Raw genomic sequence first — 18982 nt, forward strand, 5'->3', positions numbered from 1 at the left:
TAAATTGCTCACCTTCCATGCTTCTACATACTAGTAAGGGCCCTCGAAAATGTGCTACCTATTGAAATTTGCTTGGGGCCAAATGCAACGCTATTGTTGATGCATACATTTGCTCCAATATGGGACGAGCTACGCTCAAATAGGCAATTATCACATTGTAAGACTCGACGACATGATTTGGAAGATAACGTCGACTCTTCATCATCCCACGGGATTTCCCATGCAAGAAGGTGAGAAATCTACCATGTAAATATCCATGAATCGAATATGTTTTTAGGTCCCTTTCTCCTCATGAATTGATGGATGAATTTATGGTTAGCATTAGCTTTGTTTTGGTGGGGTTCTTCTTCTCACCAAAACAACCATCAACTTTTGTATTGCTTATGATTTTATAATACCAGGGTGTATCTTTTGTTTAAAATAATAATAATTTCAAAGGTAAAATGATATCATTAGCACAAATGTTCAATATTGTCGATCCTTGTTCTAACACTATATGTATATGCAATGCACGCTTTGAACTCATTAATAAAACCATCATACTTCTCTAGTGATGGTGACCTCATTCTAATAAAGTGAACTCAAGCAACGTCGATTGGATATGGACCAAGGTGCATTTTGAATCATGAGATGCACCTAATCAAGAAATCATCGAACCACGTTGCCGATGGTGTGAACCATGATGTTGTTGTTGTCTTTGTTAATAGCATTCTGATAAAGTGAACTCAAGTAACAACGATCGGATATGGACCAAGGTGCATTTTGAATCACGAGATGCACCTAATCAAGAAAGCATTGGAACTGCGATTGAGTGCCATTGAACTCATATTTGGCTCTCATTTGGGGGGAGGGGCACGGAGGCACGTTTGAAGCCTGTCATTGGTACAAAGATTCTTTGGGTTGGAGCTGGATAGGCCATTCTTTTGGAACATACGAAACGTAAATCGAATGCGAGAGCGATTTAATGAGGTTTTGGATGGGCGGTGGGGGGGGGCAGGCCAAAGTGTGAAACGAACCCAGAGCAACCAATGCTACAGAATATTCGTCCGGTAGAGAAAACACAAACACGTTGCTGCTACTGTATGTATGTAATATGTATCTCTGTGTGTGCGCCTGCCTCTCTCTTCCTCTCCCTGTCTCCGAGGTCATGCATTCCATTTTTCCAATTCTTCTTCGATTTCATATTGTTCGAGGGGTTCTACAGATCGATCAAACCAGTTTCAGATTTTCCGTTGCATTGAGGAGATGAAGAGGGCTGTGTATATAGATGACCGCGAACTCTGCCTCGACAGTTTCTGCAACAACAAAGTCTCCAACACAAAGTATACACTCCTGAATTTTCTGCCAAAAAACTTATGGGAGCAATTCAGGTAAGGGGATATACACATGTATCTCTCTCTCAAATGGAATGGAGTTCTCATGCTATTTTTGCATCACCAAATTGCCCATTTTATGATAAAAATGTGCGGTTGAGAGGGTTGAAAGTGTACATCAACCAGATGCAAGCTGACTCTCGTGAATTACAATGGAATGGAATCACATTATAATTTTGATTTAAGATGAAAATTTAAAGAAGGACCTTTAGAGTTATTAGAAATTTAGAATGGAAAATGTCGTAAGTTTATTGATTAATTGGTTTTTCATCTGAATGCTTCTTGAAATTACACCATTTTTTGAGGTTGCACAAGAGATCGTTAAGGCAAATTTGCTCTATGCAAGTGTCCTCAAAATTATATGTTAATTCCTTCCTGGTTTGGTATAAACTATGATCATTTTTTAAGAAGCCATTAATGCTAAATATATATATGTATCTTTTTGTTGGCAGAAGTAATGATTTCTTTATTATGAAATTCTTTTTTTCTCCCCTTTGTGCTACAGTCGATTCATGAACAAGTATTTTCTTCTAATTGCATGCCTACAACTTTGGCCACTCATTACTCCAGTGAACCCATTAAGTACCTGGGGGCCACTGGCAGTTATATTTGCAGTTTCGGCTTCAAAAGAGGCGTGGGATGATTATAACAGATACATTGTAGATAAAAAAGCTAACCAGAAAAAAGTATGGGTAGCACAAAAGGGTATAAAAGCACAGGTATATTAAGAATCGTTGACTCTAAACTTTAATTTGAAACTCTTTCTAATCCAGAGCTATGCATTTGCATTTGTTGTCGTATTGCAGATTGATGCTCAAGATATTCATGTTGGGGACATAATATGGATACGTGAAAATGAAGAAGTTCCATGTGACTTGGTCTTGCTTGGAACTTCTGAACCCCAGGGCATTTGCCACGTTGAAGTATGCACCCAAACATTAGCTTTCTCAAAGTGTTCATTGAATTTTCATGAGAACCCTATTGTTTGCTACATATCCTGATGATGTAATTGTGTGAGTTCCAAGTTCGAGGTTCTCACATGTAGAAATTTTTTGTATGCTGAAAGATTGCACGTGAATGGTTTATCAAGCTGAGAATATTATCATTGGCAAAGTTACACATAAAAGGGAGCTCCTACACGAGAACGAAATTATCTTGTTCATCAGAATCTCTCTGAAAAGTCTTGTGATTTTCCCTGGCATGATGAAAAGTGCAAAATGATGCAATAGCTATGTGATAATGATTGCTTCACTTAGATGCCTTTGCCATTTTGTTCAGCGTATCTATTGTTTCCAAACAAATGCTAGCATGGATTTGAGTCCTCAAGGATTGATCCTGTGCAATCCTGCTATTTGTGATCAAACTGAAGTCTTCATACTGGTCAATATGGCCACAATGATGAACGAAATATTCTTGATATCACATTCACAAGTTTGATTTCTGTCTTTGAGTTCTTGCCATCTTAAACAGCATGAACTCCACTGGGTTGGGTTGATTATTTCCATCACGGAAACCCATATGTCTCTTTCCCACATGACTTGTGTATTCTTTTTGTTGGTTGAGTACTACTCTACCAAATGTGACACAAAATCTCTCCGCCAACTTTCAGTTAGTTGGTTATTTTTGGAATGTTGTGGTTTGTTGTTCTCAAATATGAGCTGGCCATATAGAATGTCAATTATTGACCAATTACAGGCTACTTGAGATCTCTCTTTGCAACAAGAGGAATCTTGGAGTTGAGCAAGGTCCTAGAGGTAGATCAAAGGTGTTGCAGATCTGGGGTAGGGAGCAACTGTTTCCCATCCCTACTACTAAACTATGTTTTTTGAAGACTTCCTGCTGGTGCATCTTATGTAAGTGATGGCTGAAATCTGCAGCCTTATGTATGACCTTCACTTCTTTTATTTTCTTTACAGACTGCTGCATTGGATGGAGAGACTGATCTCAAAAGAAGGATTGTACCTCTCCCTTGCATTGGCCTAACTATTGAACTGCTCCATAAAATAAAGGTCAGGTTATTCATCTCCCATAATAGGACCATTCAAGAAAAGAAAAGACACGTCACTTTTTTGTGAAGTAAAGTTTCTGCATTTTATTGATGTTAAAATTAGCAATGTTTTGCAGGGTCTGATTGAATGCCCCGTTCCAAATAATGATATAAGGAGGTTTGATGGGAATCTACGGTTATTCCCTCCTTTCATTGAGAATGATTTGTTTTCTCTCACAACAAACAATACATTGCTGCAAGGCTGCTATTTGAGAAACACAGAATGGGCCTGTGGTGTTGCAGTTTATACTGGTAACCTCATGTCCTTTGATTATAGGATCTTGTTTATTTATTTGAGTGAGTTTGACTTGTGCTTATGCTCACATCATTCATGCATTAATTTCTGGAATGTTTTTAAGTATATGCTATTCATAAACCGGAATTACGTCCCTTATAAATATAAATATTCTTAATGAATGGAGAGGTTTAGGTATCTAACAAATTAAAACCTTATTGCTTGGAATGCATTTTACTTTCTGGTTCACTCTGCTTATGGTATATGTAAAACATCTGCAAAAAGAAAGAGATCGTAATGTGTAAAGGCCAAGATGCCCTATCAGACGGAATGAGAACGATAATTTACATGCTGTCTCATCTTTGAGAACAACAAACTAAAATAAATGTAACTAAATGAGTAAAGTGCCTTAGGTACCAGGTAATCAAGCTAGCTAAGTATTTAACCTTCTGATCTTAGATGGACCAAAATTTCTGCCTTTGAAATATCTCCAACATGGACTGATCGAAGATGAAGAGGACTTCAAATCTAGGAAGCACCTCTGGTGCCTGTGATAATGGGCTCAATTTGTTGATAACGATAGATGTGGCCTACATGCTTGAAAAATTGATATTGATTGATCTGTAAATGAGGATAAAAAGAATAGTCCTGAGCATCTTTGATCATCATATCCCATTACCTTGTGAAGGGAACCAAAGCTTTCTTCAGAGAGGTAGTGATATCTCCCTGCTTAGTCATAAAAAACAATACAATATATCTAACATATAGCCTTTGATTCCACATCCCAAGCCACAATTGGCAGATGCTTTTTTTCATAGCTTTTTCAATCTCTAGCTGATGTGAAGAGGTTCTGAGCTGCCTTTACACTACAGTCTACAGAGTGGATGAGATATGCGTAGACATTAATCGGGCCAATCGTGAGTACCTTTGCTTTGAGAGCTCGCAAATCTGTTCAATACAAGTCATGGATCGGAATAGTGCCTTGATCACTATTGGGGCTGCTTCAATCTCATTTGGATTATATCGTGTGGCACTGATGCTTTGCTTCTTATCATGCAGGAAACTGGGTTGCCAAGTTTCTACCCCATAGAGAATAGTCAGTGTTGAAAGTGTATAAGCCTAACAAATTTTTGTCATGTCTCTTAAAACTGTATATGCACAATGTCTCTCAAGGGCACCAAGGGTTGCATATCCACAAGAAAGTTAAACACAGGCAGCCTCCTGCAGGGAGAACAGAAGCCATGTTAATGTTACTCCTAGGTATGTGTACAATCACGTGTATGCCTTGTTCTTGTATCCCGATAAGATCCACAACTCGGATAATATTGCCCAAGGAACAAAATCACATTGTATTAGGCCTTTCTTTGCATGGAAGACTTTATTTCGCGAGTCTTGAGATACGCACGATGAAAAGATACTCTCCCAAGGTTATCCATGTGTCTGGTTGAAATTTACAGGGATTTCCCTCAGTAGTCACCAAGTTTCAAATGTAGCTACACAATGTGCTATACTGTATTATTCTTTTACTATGAATTTAGTCTTTTTATTTAGTCATATTTGCACATTAAGAATCTTGAAATATCCACGCTCAGAGATAATTTGAGATGTAACATTGAAAGTCTCTAAACAAATTAGTAAAGTTGTCTTATTTTTTGTTTTCAAGATATGCAGTTTAGTTGCTTCTCCTTGGCTTCATCATACTTAACATTTTGTTTAATGAGATTATTTATCTACAGGGAATGAGACTAAATTAGGGATGAGCAAAGGACTACCAGAACCCAAACTAACTGCTGTAGATGGGATGATTGACAAATTGACTGGTGCAATATTTATATTTCAGTTAATAGTTGTTTTGATTCTTGGGGTATCAGGGAATATGTGGAAAGCATTCGAAGCTGAAAGGGTAATAAAATGAAAAGAATCATGAGAAATATTATAATCGCATTTATGCACTCATTGTTAACTATTTGATGTGTTATTACGCCTTTTTTCTTTGAATGCAGAAATGGTATTTAAACTATCCACTGAAAGCAGCATGGTTTGAAGTTCTTGTAATTCCATTAAGATTTGAGCTTCTTTGCTCGATTATGATTCCTATATCTATAAAGGTATGCACTTCAGTTTAAGATTGTAATTGTGTTGATGGTTCTAAATCTTCGGTTTATGACGGTCTGCAGGTTACCCTTGATCTTGTGAAGGGATTATATGCAAAATTTATTGACTGGGATCTCCAAATGTATGATGAGAGGACTGATACACCAGCTGTTGCAACCAAGTATGTGCCATTGTTTAGGATTAGGAGGGCCTAATGAAATCGACTTGTTGGAGTGGTTTTTGGAAACATAGTAAATGTATCTTTTTATTTTCTTGCTGTGAATACATGCTATCACATTTACAAGTTATGCATAAAGGTGCTCGATCTGGAGTTTACTGCTATGTCTATTCAACTTTAGCATTTTGATTTGATGTGGAATATTTAAACCTCGATATGGCACAAATCATGCTTATTCACAATATGTAAAACCATAAAATGATACAAAGCATGAGTTAATAGGCTGGATCATCTGTTTCTATTTAGTGGGCAGCCAGTAGTGTACATAAAGTCATGCAAGTATTTGTAAGTCATGTTCACAGGACCCACAGCCACAGACAGATTGTAGAGACTATGCATTTTGGGATACATGAGAGACAATGAGCTCATGGAGAGTTCGGAGAACCTCACACCAAGCTATTGTTGTTCAATGCCTTCATTGTTCACTCCTACCCCCTTGTATGGAGCAGAGATATTATAACCAAGTCTCCGCAATGTGGAAGATTGGAGAAACATAGAAGGGGTGCTAGTTATGATGCCATAAATTATTTATGATAGTAGAATGACCTTTTTCTTTTCAATTTATTGGCTGCTCGCATTGACATACGACATAGACATGACTTGGTGTCAATATCAGTCTCATAGTTACTAACACAATCAGGGATAGAAGTCATAAATAGATTGTGGTCCTTTTAGAGTTTTTAAATATATATTCTTTGTAGCATAAGATTCGAATACTTGGTTGTTTCAAGATCCACTTTAAAACTATACTATACTAGATTGAAGTAAAATTAAATATCAAGTAACATGGAATTACGAAAATGTTGCCAACACTTCAGCAATCTTAGGAATGGAAGTTGCAAATAGATTGTGAGCCTTTAGCGTTTTTAAATAGTCATGCTTTCTCGCATAATGTTCCACTACTTGAATGTTTCAAGATCTACTTTAAAAAGATAGTATATTAGAATGCAGTAAACTAAATGTCAAGTTAAAATGGAATTATGAACAACCTATTCTTGATGGGTTATGAAACTTTTGCTAGCATTTAAGCAACCGTAGGGATGGAAATTGCAAATAGATTGTGTATCTTTAGATGATTTAAAGATACATCTTCCGAAGAATAAGATTCCAAGTGCGGTACAAATAAATTTCAAGGAACATCAAATTATGCACGGACAAAAAATTTAGAGTAGACTTTAAAGATGAGGGAAACTATGCTATTTCCCAATTGCCCCAAAGTTCCAAAATTTAAGGTCAGTTATATTTCGCTTTTAAGGATGAATATACAATAATCACTTTAATAGTTGTATTCACATTTCCCATATGATGTGGATGTAATCTCTAATCAAAGATTTGGTAAGCTGTAATTTTGGATAAACTGGAACTATTTTCTCTTATCAGAATTGGGTTATTCTAAACTCAAACAATTGTTTTGTGTATAATGTTTTTCTCTACATTATTTATGGAACTTTCTGATTTTCCCTTTTCATTCTTCTGTTTCTACAGTACAGCAATAAGTGAAGATCTTGGTCAAATTGAATTTATTTTAACAGACAAGACTGGAACTCTTACTGAAAATAGGATGGTTTTCAAGGCATGTTGCATTAAAGGAGTCTCATACGGACTTTTGACAGGTAGCATATCTGCGACAGGCTGTTATTAGTTTTCTATTATCACACTCTAAACTACGTTTTACTATGCTCAAGTACTATTCTTAATTAACCTGAATTATATTATGAATTTCATATGGGTGGTCAGATCCAGATCTATTACATGCCGTAGCAGATCTTGTACCAGATGTGATTAAATTTTTACTAGTGATGGCCCTCTGTAATACTGTTGTACCTGTCAAAAGGTTTGATTTGCATTTTGGACTTAGTTGAAAGGTTCCTATGATTATTTCATAGTAGTATTTGGTAATGTTATTGATGATAATATGATCCAAGGTTTGCATGTCAGCGTTACTGGTTCCATCACATATAAGGCTCAATCCCAAGATGAAGAGGCATTAGTATCAGCAGCTGCCCAACTAAAGGTGGTTTTAGTGAGTAGAACAGCAAGTTCCCTATGTATGTAGAGAGTTTTTAAGATCCCTTATTTTCAATGCATTTTAGGTTGGTGATTGATGGATACATCCATGTTTATGATCAGGGATTAATATCTTAGGACATCTGCTGGAGTATGAAATTTTGGAAACCCTGGAGTTCACATCAGATCGGAAACGAATGTCCATGGTTTTGAGAGAGTTACAGACTGGAAAAATAATATTACTGGTAAAAGGAGCAGATGAAGTTATCTTCCCATCACTGTGCAGTGGTAAATATGTTTTCATTTTAAAGCATTGCTTTTATTAACAATGTTGGCACATTAAATTTTGGGGATATAGATTCTTTTTGGCATTATTGTTTCGGCTGGAGTAGGGTTGTGTTGCTTTATAGATCTGTTTTCTTTTTGTTGCAGGTCAACAAGTGAAAAAAATTGCTGAGGCTTTTGAACAGTTTTCTCAGACAGGATTTCGAACTATGTGTCTTGCTTGGCGTGATCTTGAAGAGAATGAATATAACAATTGGTCCAAGAGATATAAGGATGCAAACACTTCTGTTAGAGATCGTGAGGTATGTGAAGTATGTAATGTGTCAGTTGAAAGTCACTCTCAAAATCTAAAGAAGAAATTGGAGCATGCTAATAATAAAATCACTTGTGTGCTACCCAGATAACTAGATAACCTATTTATTAGGGTCAAAGTCGTTGATATGTAATATGCTTCATGATTAGCGGGTCAACATCATGAAATACTCAATGTCAGATCACAATTTGCTTTATAAACATGTTGTTGTTTTCCAGCACTATATTATACAAGTTGATGTAATTAGAATCTGCTGCAGTAGGTACCAGTGAGCTCTCACGTTTCTTGTGAAGAGGCCAGATATAGTAACTTTTTTCTGTTTATTTCTTGATTTTCTTATTTCACTTCACATAATAGCAAGTTAGATCATCTCCTTTGTAACAAGAAATGATTTTCCCTAATCATGAACTTCTATGGTCAGAGATGTTTCTGATTGTTTCTACTAGAGATCTGTAGATTTAGAGAGTTTCTCTCATGGGTCACTTTGGAAACAAGATTTATTGCGCCATTTGATTACGCAAGAGATCAATCTTATCAGAGGGGATATAGAGGATTTCCCTCATGTAACATATAGAATATGTTACACCATAACGCGTTTTGTACAATACTAGAACTCTTTTATGTAAGTTTTATTTTATTTTATTTTTATTTTCGATAATTGGGTACACACCCCATTTTGTTGTAAAACAATTGCCTCATGGGCCAATTTTGGTCTTAGAAGACGTTAATATATCTTTCTTTCTTTCTCATAGGTCACTTTGGCCTTTGGAGACGTTACTTTAGCATTTTATATCTCTCTCTAGCCTCCCATTCAACTTGTATTCTTAGGCCATTATATCGGTACTGAGATACACTGTATTGTAGGTCTTTATTTTCCTACTCACACTGTATCTGGTGCTTGACTCCAGATCCAGCATTTGTGGTGATTTTGTTTTTTGTAGCCTTTAATCTGACTGTTGGCCCCAACTCTTGTATACATGGATTACATGACTATTTTCTTTACCCTTTATTCTAACTATCATACTTCTACTGTGATATGTTGTATTTTAGGTCTAGCGTATTCATATCTCTAGCATCCCTGTCATATTGTGGGGGAGCGGAGACAAGCTAACTCACCCAAACAAATAACCATCACTAAACTCTCACTTAAGTTGTACTCTTTAGAAGTTTTTGAGGTCTTGTTTATGATTTTAGAAGCGAGTTCATCCATGCCTACTCACAACCTCCTAGAAGCAAGAAAGAAAGAAAGAAAGAAAGATATATTAACGTCTTTTAAGAGGCCAAAATGGCCTATAAGACCGAATAAGAGATTACATCTTAAATGTTTTCTCGTCTTTGAGAACAAATCAAAATAAAGTAAATATTACACAGTAAATATAAAAGTAAATAAGATGAAAAGAAAAGAGACGAGAGAATCTGGTTTTTGGCCCATGCGAGATTCTCAAGTTAGGTGTATTGTAGCTTTTGTCTCCGAAAGATCTCTATCATAGGTCAATCCAGAATGGAAATGTCTCCGAAGCGAGGGAAGCACCTACGATGGCGGGAGATAATGGCTTTTATTTGTCGATGACAAGGGTGTTGAGGTCGTGGTCCATGGGGCCGGGGCCTACGTGCATGGCAAATTGCCATTGCCCAATCAATCGTAACCCCTTTGTTATATCCTGGTCTGGATTCCATTTCTGTATCTTGGGGTTGACTTCTAGCATTAGGAGTGATGGAGCTAAAGAAAGTTGTGATTGTTCTTTGTGGATGAGCTTGTGTGGCTGTATTCTTCAACAACTTTTCCCGATGTCTCTTGAGCTCGAGCAAGAAAAGTCCTAGGCATCTTTGGTCCTCATATTCCATTACCTTGCGTAATGGGCCAAAGCCTTGTTTAAAGAGGCAATGGTATCTCCCTTTGAGGCAAGGAAGAAGGAAAGATATATTAATGTATTTTAAGAGACCAAAATGGCCTATAAGACCAAACAAGAGATTACGAAAGAGGTTTGGGATACCTATTTGAGGCATTGATTGATGCGAAAGACAAATTTATTGTCCATATATTGACTGTCAAATCCTTTTCTTGTGATCCTGAATTTTGGAAGAGAATTTGCATTCTTGAACTTGGGAGCCATCCAAAGATTGTGCTTTATCAGAAAATGGATCAAAATGATCTTTATCTAAACAAAGCATGGAATCTATCATGAGATGATCATTAGAAGAAGTACGTCAACCTGGTCTCCATGTTTTGTAAAGATCTGCATATTACATACTAACTATAAATGAAGTTTTTTCATTCAATTGTGCTTGTAATGTGTACACGGGTGTTACTGGCATAACGCCTATTTCTTGTACAAATCCTTGTTTTCACGTTCACGATTTCCCTTCTTTTACATTTATGCTCATTCCATGTGCTTAAGCTTTTAGCTTGTGCTTATCAAGGTGTAAATATGCTTATGGATTTCTGAAGGCATAATGTTATGACAGTGGAAGGTGGCAGAAGTATGTGAGCAACTTGAAACAAACCTTGAACTACTTGGAGCCACTGCCATTGAAGACAAACTCCAGGTATACTGTTCTTTTTTTCTCTTAAAAGGTGTTATTATATCTTTCTTTCTTTCTTTCTTTTTAATGTTATCTCAATCTGCAGTAGATCTAGAAATAAAATTGGTCCTTTTTATTAATCTTTCCATCATGATGCTATAGGAAGGTGTACCCGAGGCAATTGCTTGCCTAAGGAAATCTGGGATAAATTTCTGGATGCTCACAGGTGACAAACTTGGGACAGCTGTTCAGATTGCATTGTTGTGTAACCTTATCTTACCAGGTATTTCTACCCTTTGCGTTTTTTGTAATATTTCCCCACCAGTATGTATTTTTTTTCTTGAACTAAAAATTCGAGACATGGTCTGAGGAAGATAATGTCATGTTAGTTTGCACAGCAACGGATATTTTGTTTCCTCAACTGTGCACATTGAGTTTTTCAAATAACTAGCAAGCTGAAATTATATTAAAATTATCAATGGGGATGAGAATGAATTCATATCACGAACTATAGTAACGATAGCATTATTCAAGCAGGAAACTGTGTTAGGTTTTTTCTTCTCCAAAATGAGCCAACATATTATGATGCAATCTTTCATTTGGTCTAGTAAGACATTGTGGGCTCTTAAACATCATTAACATATCAGATATGATGTTTTTTTAGGTTTATTTTCATGCTTATTGTATCCTTGCCCAGATGTGGTCATTGAAAATGAAGATAACAGATTATGGTTGTGATAAAAAGCTTATCATCTTATCTTTTATGTGTAATGCAGAATGATTTTGAGAACTTGTAATTCTTTTACTGAAAAAGGAATGATATTTTCTCTATACAGAACCCGAAGGGCAAGTCCTATATGTACAGGGTAGAAGTGAAGAGGATGTTGCAAGTAGCCTTGAAAGAGTTTTGAGGACAATGAGAATGACAAGTACAGAAATGAAGGTAATTAATACTATGGAAATTTGAGGCATTAGAGTGATGGTAACACCCATGTTAGGAAGCCTGTATGTTTATCTATATTCTCCTTATTGTGACAGGATGTTGCTTTTGTAATTGATGGATGGGCCTTGGAGATTGCTTTGACTCATCATTATGTTTCGTTCTTAGAGCTGGCCATGCTTGCAAAGACTGCTATATGTTGTCGTGTAACTCCAACTCAAAAAGCGCAAGTTAGTGATTCTATGACCAATGCTATAAAGAATTAGGATCAGACTTCAAGTTTCTCACTATTACTTGTGTTCACAGCTTGTACAGCTGCTAAAAAATTGTGATTATAGGACACTTGCTATAGGTGATGGTGGAAATGATGTGAAAATGATACAAGAAGCTCATGTCGGAGTAGGCATCAGTGGTCAAGAGGGACTTCAAGCTGCAAGAGCTGCAGATTTTAGTTTTGGAAGTATGTATCTAGCACCTACCTATGTTGCCATGAATGACAATATAACGATTTTTCCATGTGGGGATGTTGCTAAAAAGAAATGTGCATGTGAGTGAGGAAGAACTGGTATTAAATGGGTGAAAGAAGCTGTTGAACTGTCCTAAGCTTCAGCTATCCGATGGTCATCGATTGCATGCTGAAATTATTCAGGTCTAAGTATGGCTTACAGATTATGCTATGAATCAATGGATGCTGCCAGAAATTCTGGTGCTGTACGAAGAATGAGACTCACAAAATGGCAAACCTAACTTAGCTTTTGCCCATTTCTGTTAGTTTCAGGCTTGTTCCAATCCACCATCAAAAGATTGTGGATTGGAATTGAGATCTGGGTCAGAGGAATTTCTTTGACTGATTGGGTAGATCAAGAAAACGGCAGTAGCAGCTGCAATGGGAGCGGAGTATGCAACAGTAATCGAAGGGCAAACCAGCTCTCTTGTCAGAACTAGTCCCTGTTCTATTTTCTTGCTTGCCAAGGGTGAATGATAGCATTGATCCTCTGGGTGCAGCATATCTTAGAAACACAAACAAGGGTTTCACTCTATAGAGGAGTTAACGAAGATCTGTTCAAGTGACTGTATTCATTGACACATTCTGCTTACTTTCCATTTCCAGTGCAGACTGAGGATTCACACTTGTGACACTAGAGATTTTGTAAGGACATTGTATTATTTTAAGTACTTGATTGAGTTAAAAGTCCAGCCCGAGCTATTATCAATGATATACCTCACTTCTTAGTATTTGCACTCAGATGGTCAATCCTTTAGAACAATTATGGTACATTACATTGTGGAAAGTACCCTTGATACTTTATGTGCTCTGCTTATTTCATTTGTGGACTACAATGCTGGTAAATTAGATATCTCTATGTCAATTCAAAAACATCCCTATATGTTAACTCAAAAACGTGCAAATATACTGAATTACTGCCCAGTCCGTAGTTACCACAACCTATCTTAGTTATCATATCCAAATATAGTGAATTATCCCAAGCTAGTATTGACGAATGTTGAAGAGGAATGCCATCTAATATTTTAATGTCATTTCACAAACTGTGATATTAAGGCATCAAAAAGGAATTTACAGATTTCCTAAAGCCTTTGAAAAAACCCTCACCTGTGATTATTTTATTTTGTTGTTGGATATAGCTGGCTTTAAAACGGTTAGTTTGAGTTAATACTGAACTCAAACTAATGAGTAGAACCCAAGACATGAAGTTAGAAAACAGTGAGGATAGTACTCTTCCATTTAGATATGTGCAGATGCAGGAGCTAGCAAGTTTTTCCATCCTAGAGAGATAATGTACCTCTGGTGATACATTACAGTTATTTTCTATAGAGCTGTTCAAAAGTATTCATGTTATAGCATGCCAGACTCCAGTCATCACGTATAACTCTATTTCCAGACATGAAGGTGTTCTTCTATTTAGTTATACTCTTCAGACACTAGCTATTGTTTTCACTTGAGTTACTTGTTTGGGTTTTATGTGGCATATTTATTATGGCCAATCTACTCCCAAGTTCATCAATGCTTTCCATTTAGATTTGAGGCGACCATGAGATTCATGCTATGGTTAAAGCTTTGCAGGATATTGAAGAACATAGTAATAGTTTCATCTCAGTTAGGAACTGGACAATTCATTGTAATTAACTTTTTTGGGGTTATCGTCCAAACCAAGGTTTTCTGCCAGCATTCATTGGGGCATGAATTTTTGCGTTTGAGAAGGTTGTTTTCCAGAAGAGCATGTAAAAAATTTCGGGAGACAAATTGGATTAGTGCTAAGTGGCTGTCTAATGAAAAGTATTGAGTGCTTCATCAAATCATATCTATAATTATTTCCTTTTAAGAAGCTGTATATGCCATTGGTCCATGCAATATAATAACCATCTCCCAGTCAATAATGGGTTTTCAGAGGCTGTGGCTGCACAATTGTAGCAAAACAAGGATGCCCACTATCATCCACTCGTCTGTCTATATATACATGAGGTATCACACTACATAAAGAGATTCTGAGGTTCAGAAGCATGCCTAGTGACTATAGTATATAAATATGTTATATACTTATGATATTGTGCTGATCCCTGACTCCCTAGAGGGACTACAAAGACATCTAAATGCCTTAAAATCATTTTATATGGACAAAGTTTGTTAGTAAACGTAGGTAAAACTAAAGTAATGGTGAACCAGAATTCTTCTTGGAAGAGGAAAAGGTGGTATACACACCATCGTACACATACCTAGGAGTAACATTCATAGGACCTCAGTTCTCCCTCAGTTCTCCTTACGAGAGGCCAATTGTGCTTGACTTTTACGTGGATATGCAGCCTTTGGTGCACACATTCAATTCCAAGAACCAGCATCTGCATTCTGGCGATTTAATATACTTGTCACACCGACTCTTCTCTACGGACTAGAAACATGGAGCCCGAGTTTTAACAAGGAATATAACTGGAAAGATTTGGGCAGAGCTTTAGACTCAATGTGCTGCATGACAAGGGGTAAAGCATGGGTGCCCCATGATATAATCTGCGTAGTGATGGTAGCAGCCCTTTTTATGATCGAAGGGATTATTCCTATCAGTGGCCTGTATCCAAAGGCTTCTCCCTAAAGGAAGGTTCACAAGGTTGGCACTTATTTCATCAAAACAACTTGCTGAACATGGAGACATTCATTGTTGGTATGCTGAAATGCAACTATGGTTCGAGTCACATGGCATCATTGTAAATGCACTACTGCCGTTTTCAATATCGCTTGGATTGTTCGCATCTAAACATGCCACAGTGGAAAAGAATATATTGATTTCAATAGGGGAAAAGTTGGTGAAAGATAACATTACAGCCACTCAGGCTCATCAACTAAGAACAATCACAACTTTCTTTAGCCCCATCATTCCTATTCATTCTACAAGTCAATCAGGGGCTACAAAAATGGGTTCTTGACCAGGACATAATAAAGAAGTTGCAATAGGTCAGGAAATAGCAATTTATTGTGGCCCCGGCCCCATGGACCACAATCTCACCACCCTTGTCATCGACAAATAAAGGCCATTATCTCCCACCGTCGCTGGTGCTTCCCTGCTTCAGAGACCTCAACCTATGCTTGAAATCTTTCAAAGGCAAAAATTACAATATATCTGACTTGAAAATCACACATGTATTGATGACAAGATTCTTTTTTTACTAAGTAACATTTATTTATTTAGATTTGTTGTTCTCAACAACGAGACAACACTTAAAATGTAATCTCTTATTCGGTCTTATAGATGTTAATATATATCTTTCTGGTGAAAGATGTTGGAGGTATTTTCACTGTTTTTAACATTCATGACTGTGTAGACGATTCTATCTATGATGTATATCATTCATTTTGTTATGTTTTTTGTACTCTAAATGCCTGTGTGAAATTCCTCGTTTAAATGTATGCTTAATACATTCTCATAAATGATTTTTCAGAGTTCAAATTTTTGAAAAGGCTAATTCTTGTCCATGGAAGATACTCATATAATCGAATTGCCTTCTTGGCACAGTATTCGATCTACAAATCACTACTCTTGTGCTTCATTCAAATACTGTGAGTCGAGGAATCTATCTCTCATCTTTCAGTGATATTTGTTTCAAATAATTGTTGGCATGGTATTCATAAACATTTCTGATGCAATGGCTTTCTGGTCAAAGGTTTTCTTTTGTTTCAGGTGTTTCTGGAACAAGTTTATTTGATTCTCTTAGCCTCATGGCATACAATGTTGTATACACTAGCATTCCAGTAATGGTAAATTCACTTGATAAAGATCTTAATGAGAGGACAGTACTACAGCATCCAGAGATCCTATATTATTGTCAAGCAGGAAGGTGCGTTGCTGTGATTTTACAGAAGCAGCTTAACTGTGAAGAATATACTGATTCACTTGCAGATAACATTCTTTGGACGTGTGTAGATTGATAAACCCAAGTACTTTTGCAGGGTGGTTTGGACGCTCTCTTTTCCATGTAAGTGTTGTGAAGGTGCTGCAAGTTTTGTAGTTGTTTCATCAGGAATTAAGTTTGTTTCTATATAAGAAACTTAAATATAATGTAATCTGGGTATTAATATAAGCATGTTTACATGTTGAGGTGACAGGCTTTAGTTGTGTTCCTAGTAACAATCCATGTCTATGACCGAAGTGATATTGACAGACTAAATATGGTAGCCTTGTCTGGATGCATTTGCTTACAGGCGTTCGTAGTTGCTATGGAAACCAGGTAAGCCATATATGATTTTCTGAATGCTTCTCGCTTTTGCGATTTTAAGTCTGCTTGTATGATAACTGACCTTCATCGTCCTTGACTATTTCAGATCTTTTACAATCTTTCAGCATGTAGCCATTTGGGGGAACCTTTTGGCATTCTATATTATAAATTTTGGCGTTAGTCTGTTACCATGGAGCAGATTACATATGATAATGTTTCAATTGTGCAGGGAAAGGATGTACTGGCTGTGCATTCTGGTAAGATGACTGTTTTTTTACTGTGAACATCAACTTTCTACTTGATTTGCTATACATTTCCTATCTTGGATTGGCTCAAATGCAAATCAAGAAGTTTCAGTCATCTAAGTTTAGAATATGAAGGGTTTAGTATCTAAGAAGATTCTCTGGTATCATAGATTTACTGTTGCTATATTTATCTTGGTTTGTTCTTCTTAAAGGCGAGACAGCTTTGGTATCATATTCCATCGTGGCCTCTAAGTTACATTAATCTTTCTTGATTTCTTTTCTCTATCAGAACTCTGTCTAATTTGTGTTTATATGCCCATTTCGTTACCAATTGATTCCATGACAGGATTGAGAAACATGATACATTCTAAATTGCCTACTCTCTTTTGGCAGCTTATAGTTGTCGTGGGCATAGGACCTCTATTAGTACTAAAATACTATCGATTCACTTACCGTCCAAGTGCCATAAACATTCTGCAGCAGTTGGAGCATTCACAGCTATCCTCTCACGGAGATTTATATTCAGCCACTAGTGACCTAGAGGGTATGCCCTTAAATTTTACCTGTGTAAAGAACATAGAACAGGATTCAGTCTACCAACCTTTACTTACTAATACAGTGAATGCTGCTGTCTGGAAAGAAACAACCCCAAGCTCACTTTGGGGAGTATCACCAAGCAACAATGTCCGGACAAAGCATATGTAATTTATCTTCAGTCTATGCAGAAATTGTATGATATAAGCTACAGTGTTCTTCTAGAAAGGAAGTGCAATTTAATTGATTTGTTTGCCATTTTCTTAGATTGAGCTTAATTTTGCAATTCAGCTAAAATCTTCCCAGGAAATTGATACTGGTGGACAGAAAATGCATCTGATAATAATTTCACTTGCAATATCCGATCCAGCATTGATGTATTAATGGCAGAACTACTCCACAGGAGTTAAGGAATATGCAAATTCAAAGCTTTTTACAAACATGAGAAGCGTTAAATTAGGTAGCATGCAAGGTCCAAGTATATTCCTAATTTGGCATTGGTTGATTAAAGACAAAGACCCCGGAGAGAGTTTCAGAAACATTTTCATTATATCTAATGATAAATTGTTGGATAAGACCCCATACATTAATGTATGTGCATGTCTAATGAATAGCAAATGTATTCAGGTATTTTATCTCAGAAGTACATGTCAAATAGGAAGAAATATTTTATCTTTTCCAGTGACATAATAAATTTCTTGTATGAAAATTATCTTACCTGTCTTGCGTTTTCGTTGTCCAATATACAATATAAGCAAGAAAATGGTTTGTAGTTATTTAGCTAGATCTTTGTTATTGTACACACTTATCAGCAGGGGAAAAAGTTATGGTGATAAATGTTTCAATTATGAGCAAAGACTTCTTAGCTAGGTCCTTTTTGGAATTATCAGCATGGAAAAAAATTATGGCGATAAATGTTTCTTATAAGCAAAGACTTCTTAGGTAGGTCTTTTTTTGACAGCATAAAGTTTGCAACATTCTTAACTTTGTGTACCATGTACATCCTTGTTACCACCTTGCATTGTGGACGTCTTTTGTGGAGTGATTAAATTTTTATAAGCAAGAAAAACATTTTTTATGGTGATAATTTATCAATATTTCTTTATCATGAGTAAAGACTTATTGGCTAGGTCTTTTTTAGAGGGATAAATGAGAGCCTGGACAGATTTCTAATTCAAGGAAATGAAAAGTAATATGCCCATGTTAGTCTACACATTAGACTGCATTCGATTAAATGAGAGCCTAGATAGCTTTCTAATTCAAGGAAATGAAAAGTAATATGCCCATGTTAGCCTACACATTAGACTGCATTCGATGCAATTGCATCAACAAAATGAACTTAACCCACAGACCACATTTTTTACATGACTTGCTACAAAAATATTTCCCCAGCTTTAACATAGCAGTATGGTACTCATATATTGAT

General features: G+C 36.5%; 1 protein-coding gene across 2 annotated transcripts; it reads left to right on the top strand.

Moving 5' to 3' along the window:
* Positions 1 to 1118: 1118 nt before the first annotated feature.
* On the top strand, positions 1119 to 17801 carry ALA2 (aminophospholipid ATPase 2). 2 transcript variants are annotated; one of them, XM_087337318.1, is made up of 25 exons: positions 1119 to 1370; positions 1879 to 2092; positions 2180 to 2296; positions 3290 to 3382; positions 3498 to 3672; positions 5392 to 5558; positions 5659 to 5763; positions 5833 to 5930; positions 7473 to 7600; positions 7725 to 7821; positions 7926 to 8035; positions 8118 to 8282; positions 8427 to 8581; positions 11059 to 11139; positions 11278 to 11398; positions 11952 to 12058; positions 12154 to 12285; positions 12362 to 12515; positions 16004 to 16121; positions 16226 to 16399; positions 16486 to 16537; positions 16668 to 16789; positions 16884 to 17034; positions 17416 to 17566; positions 17642 to 17801. In XM_087337318.1, exons 1-25 carry the CDS (start codon positions 1246 to 1248, stop codon positions 17725 to 17727), a joined length of 3198 nt encoding a protein of 1065 aa, XP_087193444.1. In that variant the 5' UTR covers positions 1119 to 1245; the 3' UTR covers positions 17728 to 17801. The 2 variants fall into 2 exon arrangements, with proteins under 2 accessions (XP_087193444.1, XP_087193443.1); XM_087337317.1 differs by having other exon boundaries at positions 17416 to 17801.
* The last annotated feature ends 1181 nt before the right edge of the window (positions 17802 to 18982 follow it).

The sequence above is a fragment of the Azolla caroliniana genome, unplaced genomic scaffold (assembly GCF_043228905.1).
Source record: "Azolla caroliniana isolate FFs.n. ecotype wild unplaced genomic scaffold, voAzoCaro1.0.p SCAF_1, whole genome shotgun sequence".
Lineage (NCBI taxonomy): Eukaryota > Viridiplantae > Streptophyta > Polypodiopsida > Salviniales > Salviniaceae > Azolla > Azolla caroliniana.

Excerpts from the sequence above, each read along its gene's own strand:
- ALA2 (XM_087337317.1), top strand. The coding sequence starts at position 1,246 with ATGAAGAGGGCTGTGTATATAGATGACCGCGAACTCTGCCTCGACAGT. Across the intron at positions 3,383-3,497 it reads AACTGCTCCATAAAATAAAG|GGTCTGATTGAATGCCCCGT; the intron begins GTCAGGTTATTC and ends AATGTTTTGCAG. Across the intron at positions 16,400-16,485 it reads TATTATTGTCAAGCAGGAAG|ATTGATAAACCCAAGTACTT; the intron begins GTGCGTTGCTGT and ends GGACGTGTGTAG.